A 25,222-nucleotide genomic window follows, 5' to 3' on the forward strand; every position below is an offset into this window, starting at 1 on the left:
GCTGCTCAGGTTGCAGCAACAGTACAATTTGTCCAGTTAAAAGTTGTTCTATCACTGAAATAATTTTAGAGACATTATTTAAAGGTAACAAAACTACATAGTGTTGCTTTAAGTATCAAATGCAACAAACCACCATCATTGTGATCAGTGTTTGCACTTCATCAGGTCATTTGCATTTTAAAGGACACACCCAAAACGGCACATTTTTGCACACACACAAAAAAGTGTCAATTTTAACATGTTATAATAAATTATCTGTATGGTATTTTAATCTAAAACTTCACATATGTGCTCTGGGGACACCAAAGATTTATTTGACATCTTAAAAAAGTCTTGTGCCATGGCGCCTTTAAGTGCTAAACATCACCTATGTAAAGCCATAGTCAAGCTTTAGTACCACTTATGTCTCTACAAAGTGCATTGGTGTAAAATGTGAAAAATGGTTCCCCTATTATACAAGCTTTTGGCACCATTTCTTTTTAAAGTGTACCAAATCAAAAAAATGGGATTCTTCTTTAGGTATGTTTTGTGGGGCATTACCTCTTTGAAATTTGGGAAGCTCTACACTAAACCACATGTTTGGTCTCTAATGATCCCTGTATATTGAATCTTTATTAAAGATTTTGATAATCTGACAAAGTAGTAGCACATATTTAAAGATAATTTAAAAGTATCTCTTTTTTGAACAGAGCTGTCAAATTTCTCATTTGTTTACACACCATCATCTTAATGGGTCTCTACAGGTTTTAGAATTAAAATGTTGCTAGTATATCAGGGTGATGGTTAGCCAGTATGAATCTTTTGGTGCTCAGCACCGCACCTTCTTATCAAGAAACATTAAATGTTTATTCTTAAATATAGAGATAATAACAAGTCATAGCAGAACAATGCTTTTGTGTAACACACATTCGGTCAGGTATCTCAAACCGCCATGACTCAGAAACAGTGCAAATATCCATCACTACTTTCCAAGCACCTGAACAGTGGCCATGTAGGCTATAAGAATCATATGCAGTTTCATACAATTAATAACACAGAAGATCATGTAGCCTTCGGTGTAAATCCTAAAACATCACGAAACAAACTGGTTCATTCTCTGGGTGATTGCAAGATGGGTGTGTGACGAAAATAAAACTACCACTTAAAATGTCTTCCCAAAAAACAAACCAACACATTCTTTAAAAAACGAAACAAAAAACACATAACATACCACAGCTCGCTTCGTTCCAAACTCAGCTGTGAAAAGCTTATTACATTTCTTATCATACGTGTCCGGTCTAGTCTGACCTTACACAACCGCCAAAGGCTTTTAGTTTCTCAGTCTTATTTCGGGAGCAGCTGAGAACGCTTAAAGCACAGGAACGCCTCTGAAACCTTGGACTGCAGATAACGCACACGAGCATCCCACATTTTCACTTGGCTCTATCATGACCAATATTCGCTACAACTCTCGCTCAACACTTTGGATCAGTCAGGTCTTTCAAACGTTCGGTGTCCCAAGATTTTCTGCTTCCGGATGCGGCTACGTCCTGCGGCGCTTGGCTCCTCCTGGGCTGGAGGGGTTGTTGGCGTTCATCACCTTCTCCACAGCTCTGCTCCTCTTTCGCTTTTCCCCGGCTGTGTCTTTCGACGACCCGCTGCCCGTCTCACCTGAGCCCCCCTTCTCGGTCCGCTCTTTCTCTTTCTCTCGCCCGCTGCCCGATTTCTCCGACGCCTTTACCGAGGAATTGCTGCCTGACGAATGAAGACATGGGGAGGGAGTGGATAAGGGAAAACAAAAAACAAAAGTTTTATACCACTATTAAGTATTCCCTCCTTCCCCACATAAACATACATACAGAATAACACTAAGCTGAACACACGTAAACGAGACAAAAGAGAAAGAAAGAAAGACGGAAAGAGAGACGGAAAGAGAGACGCACATGGTCAGAGGTCTCTGAAGGTTGTCTACAGAGGCCTTTGGTAATAAGCTGGTCTGTACTGAGCTCATGCTGGAGTTTTGGAGGAACAGAGCGAAACGTTTTCTTCTGTCCATACCTCGCAAAATCCTGGCCAGCCACACTGGGACCCAGACCTTTAAAAACGAGACACAAATGACCAGTGTGAGCCACGCTGAGCTTCACGCCAACGAGAGAACGATCCAGAAAAAAAGTGATGCATTGACGCAGGCTTTAATTGGCGGCTTACGTCAAGGAAAGAGAGAGAAGAGGAGAATGACAGGGAAAGGAAAAAGAACGAGTGAGTACATCATAAAAATAAGAACCTTCTTCATGGGTAGCTGGAGGGTCACTCTCTTCTTTGACTTCCTCTTTAACATCATCTTCAGATCCTACTTTACCTGTGTAGAGATGAGAAGAGCATTTACTGACCTGCAAACCCAAAATACTCACCTTGTCATAAACATGTACCATGTAAATATAGTTTCTGACAAAAATGTATCAGTAGTAATAGTAACAAATAAAACAATTTTATTTGATTCTCCGATTTTAATTGATCTTCAATTTAACGAAAAGATGATGATGATTCGGAAAAACCCTAAAATGACTTTTTAACGCTTTACTTGCTTTATTTCAGATTATTTGTACTGAAGACGTCCCCATCATTCTAGTTGCTCTACTTAAAACAAAACAAAAAAAGACACTGAGTCTCATTCACTAATAATTGCGCACGTTTTTCGTATTTATACGCACACTTGAACTTCTCACGAAAAATTTCCGCCTAAATCACAACACGTGCATACGCACGAGTTTGTTCTTATGTTAGTAAATTTGAAGAGTTTTCTACATGAGCGGTCGCATAGAGACAGAGCGCAGCGCGTCACAACCTGAAAACCACGCCCACCGGGGGGGAAGCAATCGTTGGTGTCTCCATTGACTTTGTATTGCAAAAGGCCGCCTCCTTGTCATTTCTGGCTTATAACAAAAAACTGAATAATGCCTAAAAGCTGCTTTGGGACAATATGTACAGCTAACAAGCCAAAGAACACAGAAATAAGTTTTTATAAGCTGTCGAGCCGTAAAACCCAGTCTTTAAGGAGAATAAAGTGGATCGCCGATTACGTTTCCCCCTATTGGACGCAGTTTTACTAATAGGAGTACTATGAAAAGTTGCCTGTTTCCATTTCTGTGTCTAAACGCTAGTTTTTTGAAGTCGACAGCTTATAAAAAATTATTTATTTATTTTTTTGGCGTGTTAGATGTACACCTTGTCACACAGCAGCTTTTAGGTATTATTCTGTTTTTAAGTTTAATCTGTAAATAAGTTTTTATAAGCTGTCAACCCCAAAAAACGAGCGTTTAAAGACACAAAAATGGATACAGGCAACTTTTCATAATACTCCTATTAGTAAAACTGCGTCCACTGGGGGGAGGCGTGGTCGGCGATCCACTTTATTCTCCTTAAATGCTGGGTTTTACGGCTCGACAGCTTATAAAAACTTATTTCTGGGTTCTTTGGCTTGTTAGCTGTACATATTGTCCCAAAGCAGCTTTTAGGCATTATTCAGTTTTTTGTTATAAGCCAGAAATGACAAGGAGGCGGCTTCTCGCAATACAAAGTCAATGGAGACGGTTGGATTGATTTCCCCCCCGGTGGGCGTGGTTTTCAAATTTGCATAACGGCGCTCTGTCTCTATGCACGAGGTTGGTAATTTGCATAAAACACGCCCAAACAGCTCCATATAAGGGTTTTCCACACCGCTGGTCCATAGAAAATTTTAGAGCAGTTTGTCATAGAAGCAAAAGAGCTTGAAAAGAAATCCATAATCATATTTATTATCGGTACAGTTCCGTTTGGCTTGCCATTTTTAATTTGGGAGGTTTTGCTGTCGCTGGAGGAAGCCAGTGCTGCCCATCAACCGGAGTAACATTAAATAAGTATTAGAAGCGTTAAAAAATATACCATTTAATTAATGTGATAGAGATGAACATCTGTATCTAAAATAAAACAGAAAGGGGATCAAGTGATTGACGTTTGGACTTCTCAGTACATTTACATGACGTTTACATTATGAAAGCGTCTGCTTAATGACTATAGAGATTTAAAAAGTGAGGAAGGAAAGTGTAAAGATTTGTCATTATGTGCATCTTCTTTATACGTGTAGAAAAAATAAGTAGGCTATAATAATGTATAATATAATGTATATAATAATAATATAGATCATGTATAATAATATATAATACAGAAAATATTATAATATAAAATCTAATCATGTAAATTTTATATACAAACATTATTATAAACATTATAATTATAGCCTAGTATTGCGTACAAGTGGTTTTAGGTTTTTGAATTTTTGCGTACATTCAGAAGACATTTTGATACAAACGTTTTTGTTGAATCACGATTTGTTCGTGAAAACATCTGTAGTACGCACATCTCGCGCACAAATTTGTGTGTACGCATGCTTAATGAATGAGACCCAGTGGATCATGGTGGAAAGTCACGGTAGTCAATTGAAGCCAGCGCCTCTAAAATGAAATTATTTTACATTCAAATACAATGATGCGGTAAAGATGAGGTCTACAATTATTTGTATAGACGGTTTCATCAGACGCATGCACGTTGCCGCAAAGACGCCCATGGCTCAAAATCTGTGTGTGTTTTTCAGTCTGGTTAGTAGCTAAACTGATCTCTAAACCAAATACCTTGTCGTAAGTAAAATGTTTCGGTTTCCTAAAGATGAGGGGAGACGGCGTGCATGGATCACCACTGTGCGGAGAGGTTTGAATTCCAGGATCTGTAGCTAACATTCATTATATACATTCATTTTAAACAGTAACGTAGCTCAGTGTAGTAGTTGATACGCATTAGATATGATATCTGAACAAAGGTAATTCGCTTGATAATGAAGTTCACTTTTTTACAGTAATGTGCACCGTTCAGTTTGTGTACCTTGTGTTGCGCAATTTTTTTGTTACTCAACGTAAAAGGAAAGTAATTTAACAACTATGTGGGTCTACAGGGTTCAACATAAAGGAATGCCTAATGGCACAGGGCCAGAGTGAGAGACGCTCTGGCCAGTAAACAGTATTGTCAGTGGCCCGCTTCGCCTTTAGTCACTAATGGCACTTTTCCATTGCATATTACCCCATGGTTTGGTTTGGGTCAGGTCAGCTCACCTCACTTTTGGCGCTTTTCCATTGCATAGTGCCCTACGATTTAGGTCGGGTCTGCTCACCTCACTTTGGCTTGGTTAGCTTTTCCATCGAGTTTAGTAACACTTCGGAGTGGGAAGGATTATAGGTGTGTCGTTATATTTGCGCTGCCTACTGCTGTGACATCATACATGTGAGAGCGTTGTTGTCATGCTGTACATCCCCATAAATTAATTTATTTCTCAGTCCACCACAAAATTAAAATTGACCACCACAAATAGATTATTGCACATCGCGTTTATCACTACCTCTGTCTCACAGGACAGTTTCTGTACAAACACCCATGGCGTCAGTCGACGCGCTCCATTGAGCCTCATTTATGTTGGATTTAAGCATATAATGCTGACGTGCGCGTTGCGAATGTGCCGCCACAAACTGCAAGTCTGGTTAAAATTGGTATGGTGTTCCTGATTCTGAACCTGTGGATGTTTTTTCATTGCTGAAAGGGAGTTCGGGAACTTACAACAAAGCACAGATGACAAAAGGTTTATTCGAGACAGCACAAGCTAGCATGAAGGTAGAGCTAATCTTTACATTATAGCGATGACGCTGGTAGTGACAATTCTCTCAGACCAATCAGGGATCTACAGTGTTTTCGCGTCACATTTTGGTATCAGCTCAGCTCCCTTGGAATCCCAACCGAGGTGGTACCAAAAAAAGTATTGGGTACTACGTACTGCACCCAGTGGAAAAGCCCCCAAAAGTAAGCTGACCCAACCCAAATGTAGGGTACTATGCAATGGAAAAGTGGCAATTGCGTGCATCGTGTCTAAAAGGGTGGCCAATAACCCTTTATCTGGTCCACTGAACTTAATGGCGAGACATATAAATAAAGAGACTTTTATTAATATTGGTTTGTTATCTTCCTTACAACAAGATTCTTTTGATATGAGTTCTCCATTTCGGTGCAGTTAATCCTGATATACCTGAAACTATTGAACCTGATGAGAAATTTCTGATTAGTTTACATTTAAAATTGCCAATTCTCTTAAAGAGCACCCATTTCATTGCTAAAAAAACAACTTTTTTGTGTGTATTTGGTCTAATACAATGTGTTTGTGTGGTTTATGGTTATAAAAACAGATATTGTACATTTTTGTAGCTCCAAATTTCACACTCTTCCTGAAACGCATGGATTTGAAAGGCTCTGTGTCCCTGATTGGCCAGCTAATCTGTACGTTGTGATTGGCCTAAATACCCCTGACGTCAGCCGGAAATGTGATGCTCCTTACCATGTTTAAAGGATTCGGTTGCTAACAGGAGTTAACTTACAGGCTGTGAGTCAAAGCAGGAAGAATTATGGTAGTTTCGGTCTTTACTACATTACCAATCCCAGGTAGTAAACTGTTGCCCACAACCCATGTAGTTGTTGTAGTCCAAGAAAAGATTACGTTGGAGACGATAACTTGCGTCATCGTTCACTTTGGGATATGTACCTATTGCATATCGTTAACATGTACTAATACACACCTACACACCAAAGGAAATTCAAAAACATGAATCGGACTATTGGTGCTCTTAAACAAAATTATGAATAAAATGTATAAGTATACAATTATATTTGACTTTTGAATTATATTAAATATGTGACACTGAAATCTTTTTTGGTGGGGCCAGTGAAAATTTAAGCAGGGCATGTGAAAACCTGAACCACTGGCCCGACTGGGCCAGTATAAAAAATTATTTGCATTGAGCCCTGGTCTATTATTAATGTTAATGTTTATTTCAGTGACAAATGGAAGGGTTTCAGTTACCATCGTTTAATGACTCCGTGTCTGCAAAACTAACAACATAGTTAATAAAATATTGATAATTAATTGATATTGAATCAAATGAAAACCATATCAGAATCGAATCGCCAAAATGTTTGCAACACCCAGCCCTAATCAGTAAGATCACAGATCCTTTATGTATGCTAGAAATAAATTTTACTACTAAGTTAGTGGTGTTTACCTATAATCTCTATCTCAGTGGTTCTCAAACTGACGACCGGGGCCCCCAGGGGAGCTGCAAGATGGTGCCAGGGGGGCCCCAGTTTTATGACATTTTATAAAATAAATTAATTTATCATGAATTCTGTGCAATTAAACCTAAAAAAATATGACTACTAATCTCAGCACTACTTTGTATCATTTAATATGTTTTGTTTAATTTTAAAAAGTTGAGTTTTAAAACAGTTTCTTGTCATAAATTTTCTTTGGGGGGGCCGCAAAGGAATGCGCCCTACACAAGGGGGGCCGCACGCTGAAAAAGTTTGAGAACCACTGCTCTATCTGACAAATAAAGATCTTGCTACCACCAGTACCTGTACAAATTACTTATACTCACCGTAGCAGTGGCTGTTTTGGTATTTTTGAAAAAATGTTGCTTACCCTGTTGCACTTTTGCAATATAATTTAACAGAGACAGTGTAAGTTAATGTCAGCTAACCTTCTTTGACATCTTGTATGATCTCTTCAGGCAGCATGAAGCTTTTCTCTGAGTTTGGAAAGGGGAGTATTTCTGACTCGTGCTGCAGTACAAAACACAATTCAATAAGAGTTGAATTCCTAAATTTAAGCACACGTTCATACAATGTAAACATAAGGGTCTTACCAGCGCCTGCATGTCATACATGGTGCTGAGATGATCCCAGATGACTTTGGATGACACTTGCCTGCCGATATTCTGACTGAATTTATCACGAATACAGATCATGTGGAAATGACGATTCACACCTATAAACACATCACATTTTTAAAGACATATTTCTCAATTTAACGACTTTGTTGTTGTAAATTAGCCTAGCCATCGTGCTAGTTAGCAGCACTGCTAATAGCTGCTAACGCTTCATTCAAAACCGATGTAGTGTACAACCTTTATACATACAATATTTATCATTTAACATTAATAATTATAGTATAATTTATTGTTGGCCCATATTATTGCATCATACAGAGATTTTATATATTTATGTTAAAATTCGCCGAGTCTGCAACAAAGCCGTACAAATAGCCGTTGAATGTACATAAACGACTGACGAGAGTCGATGAAGCTTATCTTTTTTTTTTTTAGAAGTTTAACACTAAACTGAGATCTTAAAAACGATTTTAGTGATTTAATAAATTTGCTATTTATTTACGAACACACGGTCTTGTTTATACTGCATTCCGTCTCGTGCACCCAAGACCCCGAGCGAAAGGCCCGTTCTTTTCTTCAGAGACTTTTTTCAATCTTACCTACAGGTTTATGACCCAACATGGCGTGAAAAAGACACACTTCGACTTCTTGACTCCATATAACCGATTCATCAGCGGTACATATGCCGGATTCTGCTTGTTTTTCGTCCGATGGCACATTCTCCGCTTCCCCCATGTTTCTCTCCACAGATACACAACAGAGACACAGACGCCCACTGCTGCTCTATATACAGTAACATCAACCAGACTTGATCTACACATCTCACACAACACCATATCAACCATACTGAACAAAGACATTTCAAAGAGTTCAATTAAAATATAGATATTTACGGTGTGGTTTCAAAAGCACGTGAATATATCCATTAAGTCATATTATACTATGTCATCATTTTTAAGTGTCTAAGCACTTTTTGCTTGCATTAAGCTAATTGCTACATTTATATTTATGCATTTGGCACACTTTTATCCAAAGTGACTTTTTCTTATATATTTTTCTTATAATGCAATGCTCTATCAATTAAGCCACATCAACACTGTCTGTCCACAATAATTTATTGCTAGAGTCATTATATACACACATAAAACAACCTCTATACATAAGAACTTTATTGAAACATCACAGGTGTCTTTACCAACTACAAATTAAAACATGGCATACATCTCCACAAGTAAAAAACAAATGTTGGTATTAAAACGATCCCTTTACCATCTGATGATTTCAGGCACAGCCATGAATAACGCTGGCAGAAGAACAGTTCCACTTCTCGTCATCTGCCGGCTCATCATGCATACGTCTGCACTGCAAGTCCCCAGATGTATTTTCGGTAAAAGAGCTCTTGGTAAAGTTGACCCACTCTCCACTGATGTTGACACCATGCACCTGGCACAGCTCAGCAGCCAGCGGATCTTTGAGAAAGAGGAGGCGTGCCAGTCTTTGGAGTGGGTAGCGACAGTTGCGACTGTTGTACCCGTGACTGTACAACAGGAGCAGATCCCTCCTGCAGGACAGGATGTGTCTGTGGAGGGCACACACTTGCATAAAGTCCAGTTTCTGGGCCAGCCGGAGGAACCGAACTGGGTTGCGCTCTGTATTTGCACGGTTAATGGCCAGGGCCAGCTGAATTGCCGCAGAGCTGCGTATTCGCTCAGGCAGTTGAAGTGTATGTTGCATGGCATGAGATGAACCTGTAATGTAAAATATAGATGATATTTTAAAAATATTATTTTGGATCCTAGAAAGTGGACTAATAGGTTTCAGCAATATGATGGTGTATGGTCTTGGAGATGGAGATTTTGCGTTTGCTTTGTAATCTTAAGGGGTGGTTTCCTGGACAGTGCTTATTCTAATATCAGACTAAAAGGCGTGTTTGAGCTGCCATACTTTTTTGTAAGGTATGTTTATAAAAACTACTTAAATGTCCTTATATAACCAAGGCCTAGACCTGGATTAATCTAAACCCTGTCCGGGAAACTGCCCCTGTATGATTTTGAGCACACTGAGTATTTATATTTATGTTTGCATGGCTATTAGTAGCAGAACTAATGTATAATATTTACATGTGAAAGCAACAAAGAAACATGGATAAATGTGAAAAAAAAAATAAAAACCTAAGAAATCTATTACAGGGCATACTTACATAATCTTTTATAGAAAAATCTGTGTTATATCATCAACAAAACAGTACACAAACTACAGTACATTTACAATAATGCATTTGGCAGTCATTTTTATCCAAAGTGACAATGCGTAACAAGTTAGACATTATATTAGTATGTGTGTTCACAGGGATCAAACCCACAACTTTTTGCGCAGTTAATGGAGCAGCTTTTTTGCGCAACTAAGGGGCATTCATGGCCTAAAGCCCGGAGTATAAGTCTGTTTTTTACGTGTGTGTGAACATACGTGCACGGTCGAATGCAAAGCTTTGCAAAGCATAGTTTTTTTTACTCGTACATGTATGCAGACGTTCGACACATTCGCAACGCATCTCCTAGGCTACATACTACATTCTCCTGTACGCGCATGCGCAACCTATGCATACAATGTCCGTATGTTAAATAATCCATACTTTTCTGTTGACAAAAACTGCGTCACGCGCAGTGTACGCGGACCCTCACGTACACATAAAAAATTTACCATAAAGTCCAGTTTTTCCTGTGTTTTTGAAGCCTTGGTTGTGTTTACATTGCTAAATTTAACACATGTTCATGTTTCGTGTGTAAAAAAACGCAGTATTTACTTTTCCTATACCGCTGTTTTAACTGTCCTAAAAATTATGTTCTATGAAGTCCCTCCTTCAGAAATACGTATAGAGTTCTGATTGTGTAGCTGGTTTAGTGTGTTGTGATTCGACAGCAGCTTAGCTCAGCTGGCGACTGGCATATTCCTGTCGGCGGAGGTTAGTTAGAAACTCTTATATTGACGTCATATATCCAGGAAGTACAGGGCTGTAGTCCAAACCGGCCATTCTCTGTAGTCCTTTAAAAGTGAATTCTGTTAAAGAAAATATATTGTTTGGCATTGAACTTTATAATTTTGCAAGCATTTTTATGCTCTAACAGCAACATTACACACTAACTAAAGTTTGAAAAATAGGATCACGAAAAACAGCCGCTTTAATGGTTAGAGTCGGGCTTATAACCCGAAGGTTGGCGGTTTGAGTCTTACGACAGGCAGGTTGCTAAGGTGCCCTTGAGCAAAGCACATTTCCCCCAATTGCTCCCCTGGCGCTGCAGAGATAGCTGCCCACTGCCCCGGGTGTGTGTGTTCACTATTTACTGGAATGGGTTAAATGCAGGGGTCACATTTCGAGTATGGAAATACTTGACAATCATGTCCCTACCACTGAGCCACAATAGTATACAGGCATACTAAGGGCGCACTCACACTATCCAAACCGAAGGGCGCATGGGCCTGGTTCGTTTGACTGGTGTGATTGCTCCATACCGTGCCTGGACGTGTTTTGCTTCATTGTACCCTGGCTCGCTTGCAGAATGCACAGTGTGAGCGCAAATCGGACCAGAGCGCGGTTTAAAAGGCATTTAATATCATCTACCTATGTACAAAACCTTCAGTTACATTTAAATGTCTGAGCGGTATAAGCGATAAATTGACGGATCACTGTGTTAGGCAACGGAGAGGGCTGGGTATCACAGCTGTAACTCTGGACGCTACATAAATCCCTGTTGCGGGCACAGAGCACCTCTCACATAGTTTAACTTAAATAACACCATATTTGTCCCAAATCGTTAGCGATTAACATTGGCAGCTAACGTATATTTTGCATTTTTAAGTGGACGCTATCTGACTAAGCCCGCGCTATTTAATGTGCACGTCCTGTGTACTATAGCTCAGAGTTGTCCTAGACGCGATGCTTCTCGTCCGGTGTGCGACCCCCCATTACGACGGGCTCCATTGTTCTGAGAGAGCACTTTACTTCGTGTTTTCTTCAAAACAATCGCATCCTAATGACGAAAGTGTGCCCGGTTTCAGATCGAACAATATACAGTGCGAGTGCAAGCTTGTGGGACAATCACGCTCCAACATTGTTCAAGGTAACCAAATGTGAAAGCGGCCTATGGGCCAACGTTTTTATGCACTTTGCCTGTTTGTGTAAACATAGGGTTTTCACGACAATGACATTTTTGGGTCCTAAAGCAAGCAAACCTTTCTAAGTACAACTTTTTAAAAATGATGCCTTGTTATATCAGTGTAAACTAAGATAACGCAAATCTGTAATAACAGTGATGTGATGTGCATGTGTTAATTCTGTCTGTATTCATGTGCGAGTATAGCCAAAATAACAATAAAGTTTACGAAGACGTAAAAAAAACTTATCTCATCGTCCTTCTAAACAAAATTACTCTATGTTTTTGCCATATTGACTGTTTTTATTTATAACTCTGTAGAAGAATTTGTAGGTGCGCCGGCGTGTAGCATCGCAATCTACTGGCCTGGCATGCACAACACAGCATCTTTGTCATTTTTTATGTGACATATTTCAAAAACGCAAGGGGAAAACATTTTTCAGTTTTTTACTACATCATTGTTGTGTTAACATAGCCTAAATCCAATTTCTGCCAAAACTTACCCAGGTTATACAGCAGACTCAAGGCCTGGAATTCCTCTTGATGTTGGTGTTTTCCTTCTTTGTAGCAATCCAGCAGCCAGCTCAAGGTTTCCTGCAGATGAGTGTCATTGATGCGGGGATCAAAGTGCTGAAGTGGCTGTCCACAGAGCCGGTAAGGGGCGTAGAGGAGGAACCGTACGGTTTTCTCCAGCACAGTCACACACTCTGGCCCGGACACACGCTGGATAATCATGTCCTGCCGAACACTACGCAGACGGTCGAAAACAAAACTATAGACCTGTAGTGAATAAATGTTTAGACATATATATTTCGAAGTCAGTGATTCAAACTTACGAAAGTTGATTGATGAATCTTGAAAGCATGATGTCATTGCCATACCTCAGTCCACGGCTGAAATGTATCAGAAGCTGCGACGTCATCAACTAAGTAACACGCCGTCTTTAAAAGCACAGATGGAGGCCTAAGGTCGCTGGCTCGCGTGGAGTCTTTTCCTGCAGCGGGTCGAGAATACTCTTTGACAGCACGTGAGACATCAGCACGTGGCAAGCGATCTTGCTCTGTGCCAGGAACCATCTCAAATCTGTGCAGTCTGTTTTGTGCCTCTCGTTGGCGTAATTCTTTAGCGGGGCACATAGTTATACAGGTGCCATGGGGCACTGAGTCTGTGGCCTTCTGCTCAGTGATCTGTTCCCTGGCGGCTCGACCCTGCTCCTTATGCCTGGGCCCTCTGCCTCTTCTAGAGTGAGGCCACCTAATAGACAAGGTAGGAAAAAGTTTCTTTGTTCTGCTGAACACAAAGGAAGATATTTGTAATCAAGCAAGCAGGAGCACCATTGACTTCCATTGTAGGAAAAATACTATGGAAGTCAATGGTGCACCAAAACTCCTTGAGTTAAGCAGAACAAAGAAATGCGTAAAGGTTTGAAACAACTCGAGGATGAGGAAATGATGACAGAATTTTCATTTTTGGGTGATCTATCCCTTTAAATTTTAGATGTTAAAAATGTGCCATTTAAAAGGCGCTGGGTTACTTCTGAATCGTTTTTACTCGTAATGTTTTATGAATCCCTTTCAGGAAAACCTTCTTGCAATTTTAATGCAATTAATTAAAATCAAATCGCACCAATGCACGAGCAGCAATGAAGTAACGATCAGTTCTATAAGTGCGTTGCACTACTAAAAGTCATCTCACATTAATCTTTTTACATACTCTTTGTATTTTTAGATCATGCAAACTGTTAACAATGAGAAAACTATTTCATTTTGATTTTAATAAACAGGTATATGTTACACAATCTCCCATTTATCAAAATAAAAACAAGAAATCGGCACACTCACGCGTTACTCATGGCTGTTTTGCTGTTGATTGATTGGGTGGAACGCAACGGTCAGACGTCACTTACCGCACGGACATCTCTGATTGGGTGCCTGTCATCTTGAACCCGGATGTTATATCCGATAGCCGATACGCCATACGCATGCCTTTATTTTATTTTTCTGGACTGAATTTTTCTGCACTGCATCCCTTGTACTTTTTATAAGTTGAATTAAAACAAATAAATTAAAACAATACGCTTGAAACTTAAACAAAACTGGGAATCTGTAAATAAATGAGTATTTTTAATAAATTTTGATTTTTTTTAATGTAACTTAATAAATATATTTATTTTATGTTCTTCATAGCATAATTATTAAATAATGATCTATAAAAAAACTGATATTTAAACATATGCAATAAATAAAAAATACTCCAGGATAAGTAAGCAATAATCAATGTCTGAAGAATTCTGAGTAGTCTTACAAAATGCCTAATATATGCAAATAGGCAACCAGTGATGTGGGAAACCTTTTTGAAATAATAAAATGGCAATATGTTTTATATTTACATTTCATATTTAACATGCAATGTAAATATGTGTTCTTGTTTCAGTTTGATTTGAGATAATCCTGTAAATAATAAATAGAACAGGAACAGCCTTTATTTAACCAGAAAGTTTTATTTACATTTGTCTTGTAAGATGAGTATGATGTCAGAATATGAAATAATAAACTATACAATACAAATATATAAAAAATGTACACAATTACCAGTCTTGTTACACTTAATAATACATTTTTGTAAGTGATTTAGTCTTGAAAAACTAGACACATGCAAAATAGCATTTAATTCTTTCTTTGTACATACATATGTTAACACGTATTCATAAAACATCATGATGTGGAAGGACAGAAGAGAGTCTGAGCCATGTTCTGTCCAATTTGGCCTTCTTCCAGCGACTGTTGGATCAAAACCGCCTCATGGCTTACTAATGAAGACACCTCCAGAAGTTCAGAAAAAGTCCTAATAAAAAATATGAAACAACATATTTTTTATGAGAACAACAGCACAGAAACAATATCAAGCCTTAATTTCCATTTTAAATATAAGATACAGCTTTAAGTGCTATGGTGCACAAAGCATATTAAGCCTCTCATACATGTTAATGTGGTACTACCTTGTCAACTGCTTGCTGATATCATGTGCTGAATTTTTCATCTCTCCAAGACACTCTGTCGATGCCTCGCTATCAGCGGGAATGCCCTGTGTATACTTCTGCAAGACACACTCGCTCTGATTCAAACATCCGACTGCTTTGTCTGTGAAGGATACATTTTTTATAATTAATATTTTTGTTTCGAGGCCAGGTTGAGCTCTTAAAGAGACACTCCAAACATTTAATTTTTATCATTTTGAAATCCATTCAGCTGATCTCCGGGTCTGGCGGTACCACTTTTAGCATAGCTTAGCATAATCCATTGAATCTGATTAGACCATTAGCATCACGCTCAAAAATAACCAAAGAGTTTCAAAAATTGTTCCTATTTAAAACTTGAATCTTCTGTAGTAACATCGTTTACTAAGACAGAGAGAAAATTAAAAGTTGCGATTTTCTAGGCTGATATGGCTAGGAACTATAATCTCATTCTGGCGTAATACTAAAGAACTTTGGTGCCGTACCATGGCTGCAGAAGGCGCAATAATATTACGCAGTGCCCGAAAATAGTCCCCGGCTATTAAAAGTAATGAAAGGAACTACTTTCAGGTGCTGCGTAATATCATTGCGCCTCCTGCAGCCATGGTACGGCACCAACGTCCTTGGTTATTCCGCCAGAATGAGAGTATAGTTCCTAGCCATATCGCAGTAGAAAATCGCAACTTTAAATTTTTCATCGGTTAGTACACTATTTAACTACAGAAGAGTCAAGTTTTAAATAGGAAAAATATCGAAACTTTTTTTTTGAGCGCGATGCTAATGGTCTAATCAGATTCAATGGATTATGCTAAGTTATGCTAAATGTGGTACCGCCAGACCCAGAGATCTGCTGAATGGATTCCAAAAAAATCTAATGTTTAGGGTAGCTGGAAAATGAGCATATTTTCAAAAAAGTGGAAAATTGAAAAATAAAAAAAGTGGAAACTATTGAAAAAAAATATGCTGGACTCTTTGTAAAATACGCTTTGGCTGGACACCTAAGAATGGCTAAACTGCAAGTGATAAATTTTCTGAAGCATCTAAATGGTAAATACTTTAAAAAAACAACATCTCACACACCTAAAAATTGCTCTGCATTCTCTCCAATGTGCACATTCCTCACAGGTAGCTTGTGCCTGGTGGCATCAATGGCTGTTGCAAATGACTTATACTCCTCTGAAAACCCGTTCGCCGCAGAAGCAACCGAACCTAAAGCCTCAATCTGCACAAAAGAAGAGAAACTCAAATACGAGTCACATAAACACAAACATTTAAGGAGAAACGGCATTAAATACGTGAAGATAACCTGTAAGTCCAATAAACCATTGAGCTGTTTCTGCTTCTCCAAGAGGAGATATTGTCGTTTCTTGCGATGAACTTGCAAGCGCAACTGCTGTTCTTTGTCCATGACAGTCAGAATGTTCCTCTCCGCCTCCTCTCTTAATTTTTTATTCTTATGCTCAATCTAAATATAGTATAAACACAGGACTTCACAAAACATTTCGTACACAAATGCGAGAGAAAAATAAACAGAGAAAAGAGACAAACCTTAGCAGTGAGGAAGGCCAATAAAAACATCTCCATTGAAATATCCCTTTCATCATTTTTGAGGTCTGTTGCGCTTGGAGGAGCAAATTTTTCTGGAAAGTATTGAATTGTTACACAAGCAGTTAAGCTGACAAAATCGTATTAACCCAGATTGCACAAATAGTACCACACCTTTGATGACCGATAAATCAAAATCTGGACGCATACAGTGGCCATCCAGCACAGTTGACTGCAAGACAGTTCCTCCCAAATGTGAGGATTCCAGAATGCTGGTAGTCACTGCTGAAAGATATGGTTTGATCAATACACTGCTCATCGGCAATGTCACAATGACAATCTAGATGTCCGACAAATTCAAGAATAGGGATCTGACACATTTACTCCTGAAATTATGACATAAACATGGCTATAAACTCACGGGGAGAGTCATTGTCTGGTAGTGAACTCATTGTGCGTCTTGACAGTGCGTAATCTCTTGGCTTTCGTGTGTTGGCTACTCTTGGAGATGAAGGTCTGGGTGGCAACAGCGTTGACTGCTGCTGTATGCTGTTCTATAGAAAACATAATATGTAATAATAACACTTATGAGTATCATCATAATAATATCATCACACAATATAGACACACGCATTAATATACAGTCAGTTACCTTTGCAGGAGCTTTTGGTTCAGTTTGCATGTACCTGGACTTCACAATCGTGCCAGAAGCTAAGAATAGGTCATATCAGATGAGTCATACAAGTTATAAACTGTGTAATATAACATTAAAGCCATGACTAAATGCTCTTACTTTTGGTTTTCCTCCTTGCACCACTGTTATTTCCACTGTTGCTGTCATTATCTGTTGATAAACTGTAAAACGGAGGCTGTATGAATAACGTTACACACACTTTCACTACAAATTTGATTCAAATGCGCGTTGAAATCACCGTCAGATACTTTCTATATCCATTTGAATTAAAACAACAACATATGAAACAATCTTACTTTTTTAAATCACTTGAAGAAGATGTTTTCCGTATAGTTGAAGGCTTTTTGGATGCCATTATACAACGCAATACGTTTAAGAAACAATAAAAATCAACCCGCAGTCTTCTTCTATTGACTTTTCATGGCGAATGGCAAACCACAACCCGCGGTCTTTTCTTCTTCTCAGCTACAAACCCAAACATCTGAGCGTCACCTGCTGGCCTGGCGTGTGATTAAAAATAATTCAAATATTACTACAAAATGTCTTTCTTTATACTACATTTATTGTTTTTATTATAATTAATTAGATACTCATTAATACCTTGCAGATTAAAACGATCAAAATTGTACAACTTTTTTTAATGTAATTAAAATATAAATATTATTTATAGCTAAATGTCAAGCTTCTAGCGAATTTAATTGCTAAATGCTATATGCATAACATAACTGATATTGTAACAGAATAAGAATATGAAAAAGTTTATTGACAGGACTGTTGAATAATTCCTATAAACTTTCATATTAACACATAGCTAAAAGAACCCACATGCAACACCGTTATAAGTTAATATAATTAATGCACAAACCAAACGGATGTTAGTATATTATGAAATATTTTTAAAGTAAATAAAAAAGGTTTATGTTATAAAATCTTGTTCCACAAAAGGTGGTTTGTGGTTGACGTCGGTAAGTTGTGCGCGTGTGTGCCCGCCCATTTCAATGTGTAACTCCCACATTTACTCCCACAAATCGCCTTGACTTGCATTTACACATAAAAGTGTTTCATTCTGCATCATGAAAATCTGATCATATGTAGTTTAGAGGTCTGTAATTTGGGTAAGTGAAAATAGTCATGTTCTTTATGTTTATGGAGTTATAAAGTGATGCTAGATTAGCCATAGTTAGCAAGCAAGTAAAGTGCAGCAGTTCACGTCAAACTCTATTAAAGGCAACATTTTAATGTTGTTTATTAGACATTTTGTTTATTTAAAAAATGTTTTTGTGAAATTAATGTCAGATTATCTTTCTTCATAATTCGTGAAAGTTCTGCTGTGTGCGCGCATATTGTTATTATTAGCACGTAGCAGCTAAAACTCTGCAACTTTACTGGCCGCTTTAAATGTCTCGTTTTGTTTAAATGACAAAATAATGATAACTGTAAGTGGTAGAAAAGACATAAGTTTGATTAGAACATTGTAAGTATGTAAAAATTAAAACTTTTAACCCCAAACCTTGGTTTGGATTTAACTTCGCGCCTTCAATGTGTGGGAATGTATCAAGCCCCCTATGATATGATATGTATTTGTTACCGTATCTGATGTTTTATCTACATAAATTAAATGCTGTTGTTAGGTGTCTTTAGCAAACCTCTCAATAATGCATACATATTTATGTCCCAGATCTCTCCCAGATCTGTTTCCCCCCTGGGTCTCTTGTTACTCAGCTCATTGAAAGTTACTGGGAGGTTTGAAGTTACAGTGTTTCCATTCCTCCTCCTCAGTGACACATTATTACAGTGGCTTTGATCAATCCTTATTTCTAAAGAGTCTGCTACAAGTAATGTCACACAATATGTTATATTGTACTCTCCAGGGTTGGAGCAGGGCTGGGATGGCCTCTAAACTATTAGACAGATTTCGTCGTACGTTATTTAAGGAAGGAGAGCTTCCTTCTGAGGCGGACAGAAAGGACGACTTTCCAGAAAGTTCAGAGCTTGAGGACGACACAGACTGCATCTCGACCAGGCTCAGCGGTACCCTGTGCTTTGAGGGCGATGCGGTTCTTGAATCTGAGGATGCTGGCGATGGATCAGGACCGGACAGCGATTCAGACTTTTTCGGGGAATCTCTGGATAATGCCTGTAGCAGCACAGGTAGTCCTTAGTTTCTGTGTTTTATAATGGATATAATATTACTGATGTAAGCAATATGAGTTGTCAATTAGGTTTTTATTGGTGAATTCCTGAGGTCTCATTTATAAAGCGTGCATACGCACAAAATGGGTCTGGAAACGTGCGTACGCCAGTTCCAGGTTGTGATCTATAAAATACAAACTTAATGGGAGAATGGGCTTGCAGGGTGGGATCTGAGGATGATTCATGTACACACACACACTTGCAGGTGATCTGTGATTGATAAAGGGAACATTGCTTTTTTATAAGGCCATTTTTGGCTTTTGTGCGTACGCAGACTTTTAGTAAGAATCATACGCACAGTTTTATAAATGAGATTCCAGAGCAGGAAACTTAAAGGAATAGTTCACTCCAGAATGTAAATTACCTCATGATTTTCTCACCTTCAAGCCACCCAATATTAGAAAATGGCCATCCTTCACAGAAGTAATCCACACGGCTTCAGGAGGTTAATAAAGGCCTTTTAAGGGCAATCAATACTAAATAAACTTTTCCTATACTTATAATATTTATAAATATACCATTTTTAAGTACTTGAAAAATATTTACAAGAGACAAGACACAATTGTAACGTCACTTGGTCATTTTACTGCCTGTCAGACTTTGGCTTGTTGTAATGTTGCTTTGGTGTTTTTCATTACGGACAGTAAATTTAAGAAACAAAACGTTTAATTGGCTGATTAAAAAGATTTATCGGCTGATGCCAAAAATGTAAAGAATTGGAGTAAATAAAAATGTTTGCAATATATCAGCCACTGTAATATATAAAAGTACCACTTTTTCCCCCAAACGATATGATGCTGATACTTATTTATACAGTTTTAATTGTATCTGTACTAATATCGATACTGATACCAATACTGCTTATTATACAGTACTGTGCAAAAGTCGTAGGCCACCTTGCTACCATTAGATTTGTTGTTTTTGCAATAGTATAGTGATCATATATAATTATATCTCAGTCTCTTTATTAGAATACAACCAGAAAATACAGGAAATGTGTATGTAGTATTAAAAACAGTACAAAACTATAAGCTGAGGTTCCAAGTATTTAGGGTAAACTCCCTTTCCACTTCAGCAATAGCAGGCAGCTGCAAGATCTCTTAAACTTAAATGAAATTAAATCCTAATTTCTAATTCTAATCAAATGACTTCAGTCTCCTCAAAAAATCTCAAGATGTGTTTCGTGCCAAGAGAGGTCACACTAAATACTGACTGATGCCTGAAGAAGACATTTAGTTCTGAAAATTGTTTTGTTTTTAATTTTGTGTTAGTATCTTAAAAAAGAGTGAAAATAAATATGGATGGACATTAAAACTTTGCCAAAACAACAAAGCTGGTGATGGTGGCCTAAGACTTTTGCACATTACTGAGTGTGTGTGTGTATATATACCCATCATGGAAAACTTACATTTTCAAAAACCATCATTCTGTATGATTTATATGCTGCTTGCCTCATGGGGCCCTAAAAATGTCCACAGGAAGTCAAAATTTGTTGGTATTACTATATTTACTTTGTGGAGACGTTTTGATCTCTAACATAAAAATACCAGGACATGCACAAATACGTTCATGCACACTTTTATATTTATTCTTATTCATCTAATGGTAACAACAAAGAGTGGCAGTACAGTAATTAAGTTAACTGTGCGCTTTGTACCTGAATAGGGTTTCCCTCCTATAAAACTCTTCAGTAACGGACAGAGAGAGGTTTGGCGGCTTGTTTTTGTTCAGCCTCTGTATACGTTTTAGGGTGTGTTATTCGTAAATGTTGAAATATTTTTTTAATAATTATGCTGTGTTTCCTTTCAGCCATGGTGCTGAAGTGTGTGTTGAAGTGCACGTCACTCGTGCTGCGGAGTCGCAGATCGATCAATGTGTACCCTCAAACACACAGGAACACTTACTTATGATGAAATCATTCATATAATTATATCGATACATTTTTAGATAACATCAATACCAAATTATTAGCTTCTAGGCATCGATTTATTGATACTGCAGCATCAATGTTGTGCACAATGCACATCCCTACTTAAAAGTCTTTTAAATCAAATCTTGTATCAGTGTGCCAATTTTGAATTTGAAAGCTTATGGTTTTTGATGTTTCTCACACGAAGCTATTCAGATGGCTCCAAAGACTTTGTATAGCACACAGGTCATGTGGGTTACTTTTATGATTAGTTATGAACTCTCCTCGTACAGTAAACGTCTTATAAAAAACAGTTTTTGAATGAAATGAGCCTTAGTGATTAGAAAATGATTCAAGAAAGCTATTCCTTTAAGCAAGCCTGTTTTACAAAGCTGAAATTGTAGACTGATTTCACTTCTTGTTTTTGGTTCATAAGAACTATTTTAGTTTGTGTAATTTTGTCTTTGGTTTATAGATGCAAGCCCCATGGGTCCTTCCCTAAAAGGCTCAAATATAATCACCAGACAACTACAAGAAAACTGGCGAGCCTCAAGAACTCGCATAATTCCCGAAAAACTCCTTTTTGAAGTGACTGACGCAAGTGTTGTCCATGACACAAATTCCAAGTATGTGGTAAGTACATAAACCACAACGGCAAACCATTGAAGTATTATTTTAGCTGGCATCAACTGATGCTGATAAATTCATCAAGTTTTGTTTCCTAAATAAAGATATCTACCCAATTTCTATTTCTCAAACAGCTCTACACTCTTCACGTCATCCATTCTGGCATGTTCGACAAAACTCCCGCTGTCATCACGCGCCGCTACTCCGACTTCGAACGACTTCACAGCCGCCTACGTCGGCGTCACGGGGACGAGATGGACGGCGTTTACTTTCCCCGCAAGAAGCTGCGCAAAAACTTTGTCGCCGAGACCATAGCCAAGCGCAGCCGGGCGTTTGAGCAATACTTGTCCCACCTTCGCTCCCTTCCCGAAATACGCTCCACGCCCACTTTTCTGGAGTTCTTCTATCTGGGTGATCTGCGCGCAGGCCAGATGTTGATGCGAGTGGGACGTTACCAAGAAGCCCTGGGTTCGCTTCTCAACGCTCTAAGACTCCAGGAGAAGTTAGGATGTCATCAACTCCTGCAGCAAAACCATTTCCAGAGGGTTCATTGGTTCTTTACGCTCTCCGCCTTGGTCATCTGCTTCCAGGAAGCTGAACAACTTAATGAGGCTCAGGAACATTGTGACCGAGCCCTGCAGGATCTAGCGCCCTCCCCGGAGGCCTTGCAGCAACACCAGTTGCATCCTCTGCTCATCCCTCTTCTCCAGTCCAACGTTAGGCTGTCGTGGAAGATTTCCAAGGACAAGAGGCGCTGGGAGGCTCTACTGCAGGAGATCCAGGACCAGGGGATTGATGTTGGGAATCAACCCAACCTTAAGGAATATTTGATTAATGAAATCATTGAGGACAGTGAGGGGGCAGGTAGGGCTAAATCCAAAAGTGAAGATGCCTCATAAGCAGCAGTTAGGTGTAGGATGTTAGGGATTATTAATGGGAAGTTTAGGAGTGTTTAAGGGAGGTTTTGAAAGCAATATGTGTGAAAGTGTGCTAAGGAATTCTGTGAAAATATGTAATGCACAAGTCACCGAGAACAATCGCTTTGAAACAGGCACAACTTTCATGAGCACATTTCAATCGCTGTAGTACTTTTATTTGTAACATTTTTAGGAGGATTTTGTTGAATATTTGAACCACTAGGATGCAGTTGCATATGTTTTATTTTAGCCTTTAACTACAATGATAGCACTAAAACCTGCCATATTTTTGACACCACTAATATTCATTGCTTTAGATGCACATATTTGAAACCCATCCAGTTAGGGATGTCGGATGGGCTTCTAAAATACATTTGTTTACATTAAGCTGCTTTACTAACTATCAATTAAGTGAAGGAAATGAATCTTGCCTTAAAGGAAATAACCATTGCATGAATTCTAGATCACAGCTGCACATTAAAGCAATGTATACATGCAGTATATAACACTAGACTTGCATTTCATTCAAACAGATTTTTATAATGCAGAATATCCCTGGATGACCCATATATATGTAATTTGACCTTATTGAATTTGATATTTTAGAAAGCTATATGAATCCATCAGTTTTTAATGCATAAGTCTAAATAATAATTTGTATAGCACCTAAAGCATGGCACACAACTGGGTCACTTACTAGATTTTAACTTGAACATATTTATGCATTTATTTATTGTTGTTAAATAGAAGAGATGAATCATTAAAGTTACTTCAATCATCCAAGTTATATACATTGGCATTATACCAATTTTTAACAAATCGCCGCATTTTATTGAACCTAAATTGCTTTTAATAATTGCAGGGTTTTTTAAGCTTTGGTGTACTGAAATTTTGAATTGATATCACACTAGGTCAACATACTTTTCACAGATATAGTATTTTGCACTGCACTTTGCTAATGGGAAAAAGTCATTTGTTTAACGTTTTGCTCTCCTTTCAATTCTTCGGATTAAAGTGCAGAGACAAGCAGCATGTCTGGAGAGTACTGTGCGGTCTACTTTATTAATTGTTAAATAAGGAGAGCCGAGTAATGGTGAATCTCCTTTAATAACTACATGTACAGTTGAGCATATATTTTATTATACTATATTAATAAATGCAATTCTTTGAAAAGGGCTGCACTTTCAACTTCACTTTGTGCATTTTACCATGACTTACTGTTGTTCTTTTAAACATTTCATCAATGATATGCATTAGTAAACGGGTTTCAAACTGCTAGATCTTTATTTAAAATACTTCAAACAGGATCTTGAGGGAAATGTGCATGGTGCTTCTAAAGGTTTTAACATCTGTGCTGTGCAAACCATCAATATATAAAAGTTACTGTGCATCCCTGACAAAAGTACATTTTTCACAAAATTATAAGCAGTCCACCACTGGACATTAGACTAAAATAGCAATGGAAACTTTTTTGTCTATTTGCTTGAATAACTAGACAGATTTATATGAGTGAGAGTCATCACATTTTTTTTGTCTTTGAATCATAGCACACATCTAAGCAAATGGTGGGTCATTTTCAACTCGGTGTTGGGTCAAAATAGGAAAAACCCTGCTGTTGGGTTAAATCAACCCAGAAAATGTTTGTATTTGACCCAACAATGGGTTAAAACCCCAGGATTTTTGGTTGAACATAACCCAACTTATTGAAACAATACTGAAAAAAGTATGCAAATTTGACATTTGGCAGTAAGAGTCTACCATCTAGTGGTCATAAACACACACAATTATCCAGAGGTGGTCACAAGTACTATTAAAAAGTTGTGTTTACTTCAAGTAGAATAGCATTGCTTCTGTCAAATTCTTCTCTAATAGGTTTAATCATTTAGTTAATTGTGGGATAAATTTGGTGGTGTGACAGATATAAGTTTTAATGTAAGTTCCTCTAAATCAGAAATTCTTCAAAACTACCAAAAATTCCCAAACATAATGACTAATACTTGAAGCACATCCCACCCTCCCCAAAACTTACGCCATTGTAGATCTTCCTCTAAATTATGTGACATCCTGACACATCTTGCAGTTATAGAACCCTGTCTGTATTTTCTTGTTTAATAAAACCATTTACCATAATACAGGGTATATACAGTAAATAATATTTATTAAATTAATACACTTTATAAAACGAGGCTAAAGTAATAAAAAAATTCTGAGATTACAAAGTTTGATTTCAAATATTGATTAAAATGGATAGTTCACCCAAAAATGAAAATTTTGTCATCATTTACACAACAATTACTTATTTAATTTCTTTGTTCTGATGAACACAAAGGAAGATATTTTGAGAAATCTTTGTAACCAAACCATTTGTGAGCCCTATTCACTTCCATATTCTTTT

General features: G+C 37.9%; 4 protein-coding genes across 8 annotated transcripts; 1 reads left to right on the plus strand and 3 right to left on the minus strand.

Annotated features, from left to right (window-relative positions):
• Positions 1–821: 821 nt before the first annotated feature.
• Positions 822–8,618, minus strand: mrgbp (MRG/MORF4L binding protein). Of its 3 annotated transcripts, none has more exons than XM_055188441.2 (6): positions 8,375–8,618; positions 7,752–7,873; positions 7,587–7,668; positions 2,264–2,338; positions 1,923–2,074; positions 822–1,730 (listed from the first exon to the last, which is right to left on the minus strand). In XM_055188441.2, the coding sequence occupies exons 1-6, from the start codon at positions 8,508–8,510 to the stop codon at positions 1,647–1,649; spliced, it is 651 nt and encodes a 216-aa protein (XP_055044416.1). In that variant the 5' UTR covers positions 8,511–8,618; the 3' UTR covers positions 822–1,646. The 3 variants fall into 3 exon arrangements, with proteins under 3 accessions (XP_055044416.1, XP_055044417.1, XP_055044419.1); XM_055188444.2 differs by having other exon boundaries at positions 1,575–1,734; positions 8,375–8,617; XM_055188442.2 differs by lacking the exon at positions 1,923–2,074 and having other exon boundaries at positions 822–1,734; positions 8,375–8,590.
• A 254-nt stretch (positions 8,619–8,872) lies between these two features.
• On the minus strand, positions 8,873–13,940 carry sac3d1 (SAC3 domain containing 1). 2 transcript variants are annotated; one of them, XM_055188439.2, is made up of 4 exons: positions 13,833–13,940; positions 12,808–13,180; positions 12,430–12,706; positions 8,873–9,523 (listed from the first exon to the last, which is right to left on the minus strand). In XM_055188439.2, the coding sequence occupies exons 1-4, from the start codon at positions 13,907–13,909 to the stop codon at positions 9,057–9,059; spliced, it is 1,194 nt and encodes a 397-aa protein (XP_055044414.2). In that variant the 5' UTR covers positions 13,910–13,940; the 3' UTR covers positions 8,873–9,056. The 2 variants fall into 2 exon arrangements, with proteins under 2 accessions (XP_055044414.2, XP_055044415.2); XM_055188440.2 differs by having other exon boundaries at positions 13,768–13,900.
• A 635-nt stretch (positions 13,941–14,575) lies between these two features.
• Positions 14,576–17,637, minus strand: haus8 (HAUS augmin like complex subunit 8). Of its 2 annotated transcripts, none has more exons than XM_055188455.2 (10): positions 17,478–17,637; positions 17,281–17,342; positions 17,140–17,198; positions 16,909–17,041; positions 16,662–16,769; positions 16,491–16,582; positions 16,249–16,407; positions 16,023–16,164; positions 14,925–15,066; positions 14,576–14,770 (listed from the first exon to the last, which is right to left on the minus strand). In XM_055188455.2, exons 1-10 carry the CDS (start codon positions 17,534–17,536, stop codon positions 14,641–14,643), a joined length of 1,086 nt encoding a protein of 361 aa, XP_055044430.2. In that variant the 5' UTR covers positions 17,537–17,637; the 3' UTR covers positions 14,576–14,640. The 2 variants fall into 2 exon arrangements, with proteins under 2 accessions (XP_055044430.2, XP_055044429.2); XM_055188454.2 differs by having other exon boundaries at positions 16,662–16,772.
• Positions 17,638–18,151: 514 nt separating this feature from the next.
• On the plus strand, positions 18,152–24,003 carry snx21 (sorting nexin family member 21). The gene is made up of 4 exons (XM_055188941.2): positions 18,152–18,296; positions 19,053–19,332; positions 21,759–21,916; positions 22,045–24,003. The coding sequence occupies exons 2-4, from the start codon at positions 19,071–19,073 to the stop codon at positions 22,807–22,809; spliced, it is 1,185 nt and encodes a 394-aa protein (XP_055044916.1). The 5' UTR covers positions 18,152–18,296; positions 19,053–19,070; the 3' UTR covers positions 22,810–24,003.
• Positions 24,004–25,222: the final 1,219 nt, after the last annotated feature.

Source organism: Misgurnus anguillicaudatus, chromosome 13, assembly GCF_027580225.2.
Source record: "Misgurnus anguillicaudatus chromosome 13, ASM2758022v2, whole genome shotgun sequence".
Lineage (NCBI taxonomy): Eukaryota > Metazoa > Chordata > Actinopteri > Cypriniformes > Cobitidae > Misgurnus > Misgurnus anguillicaudatus.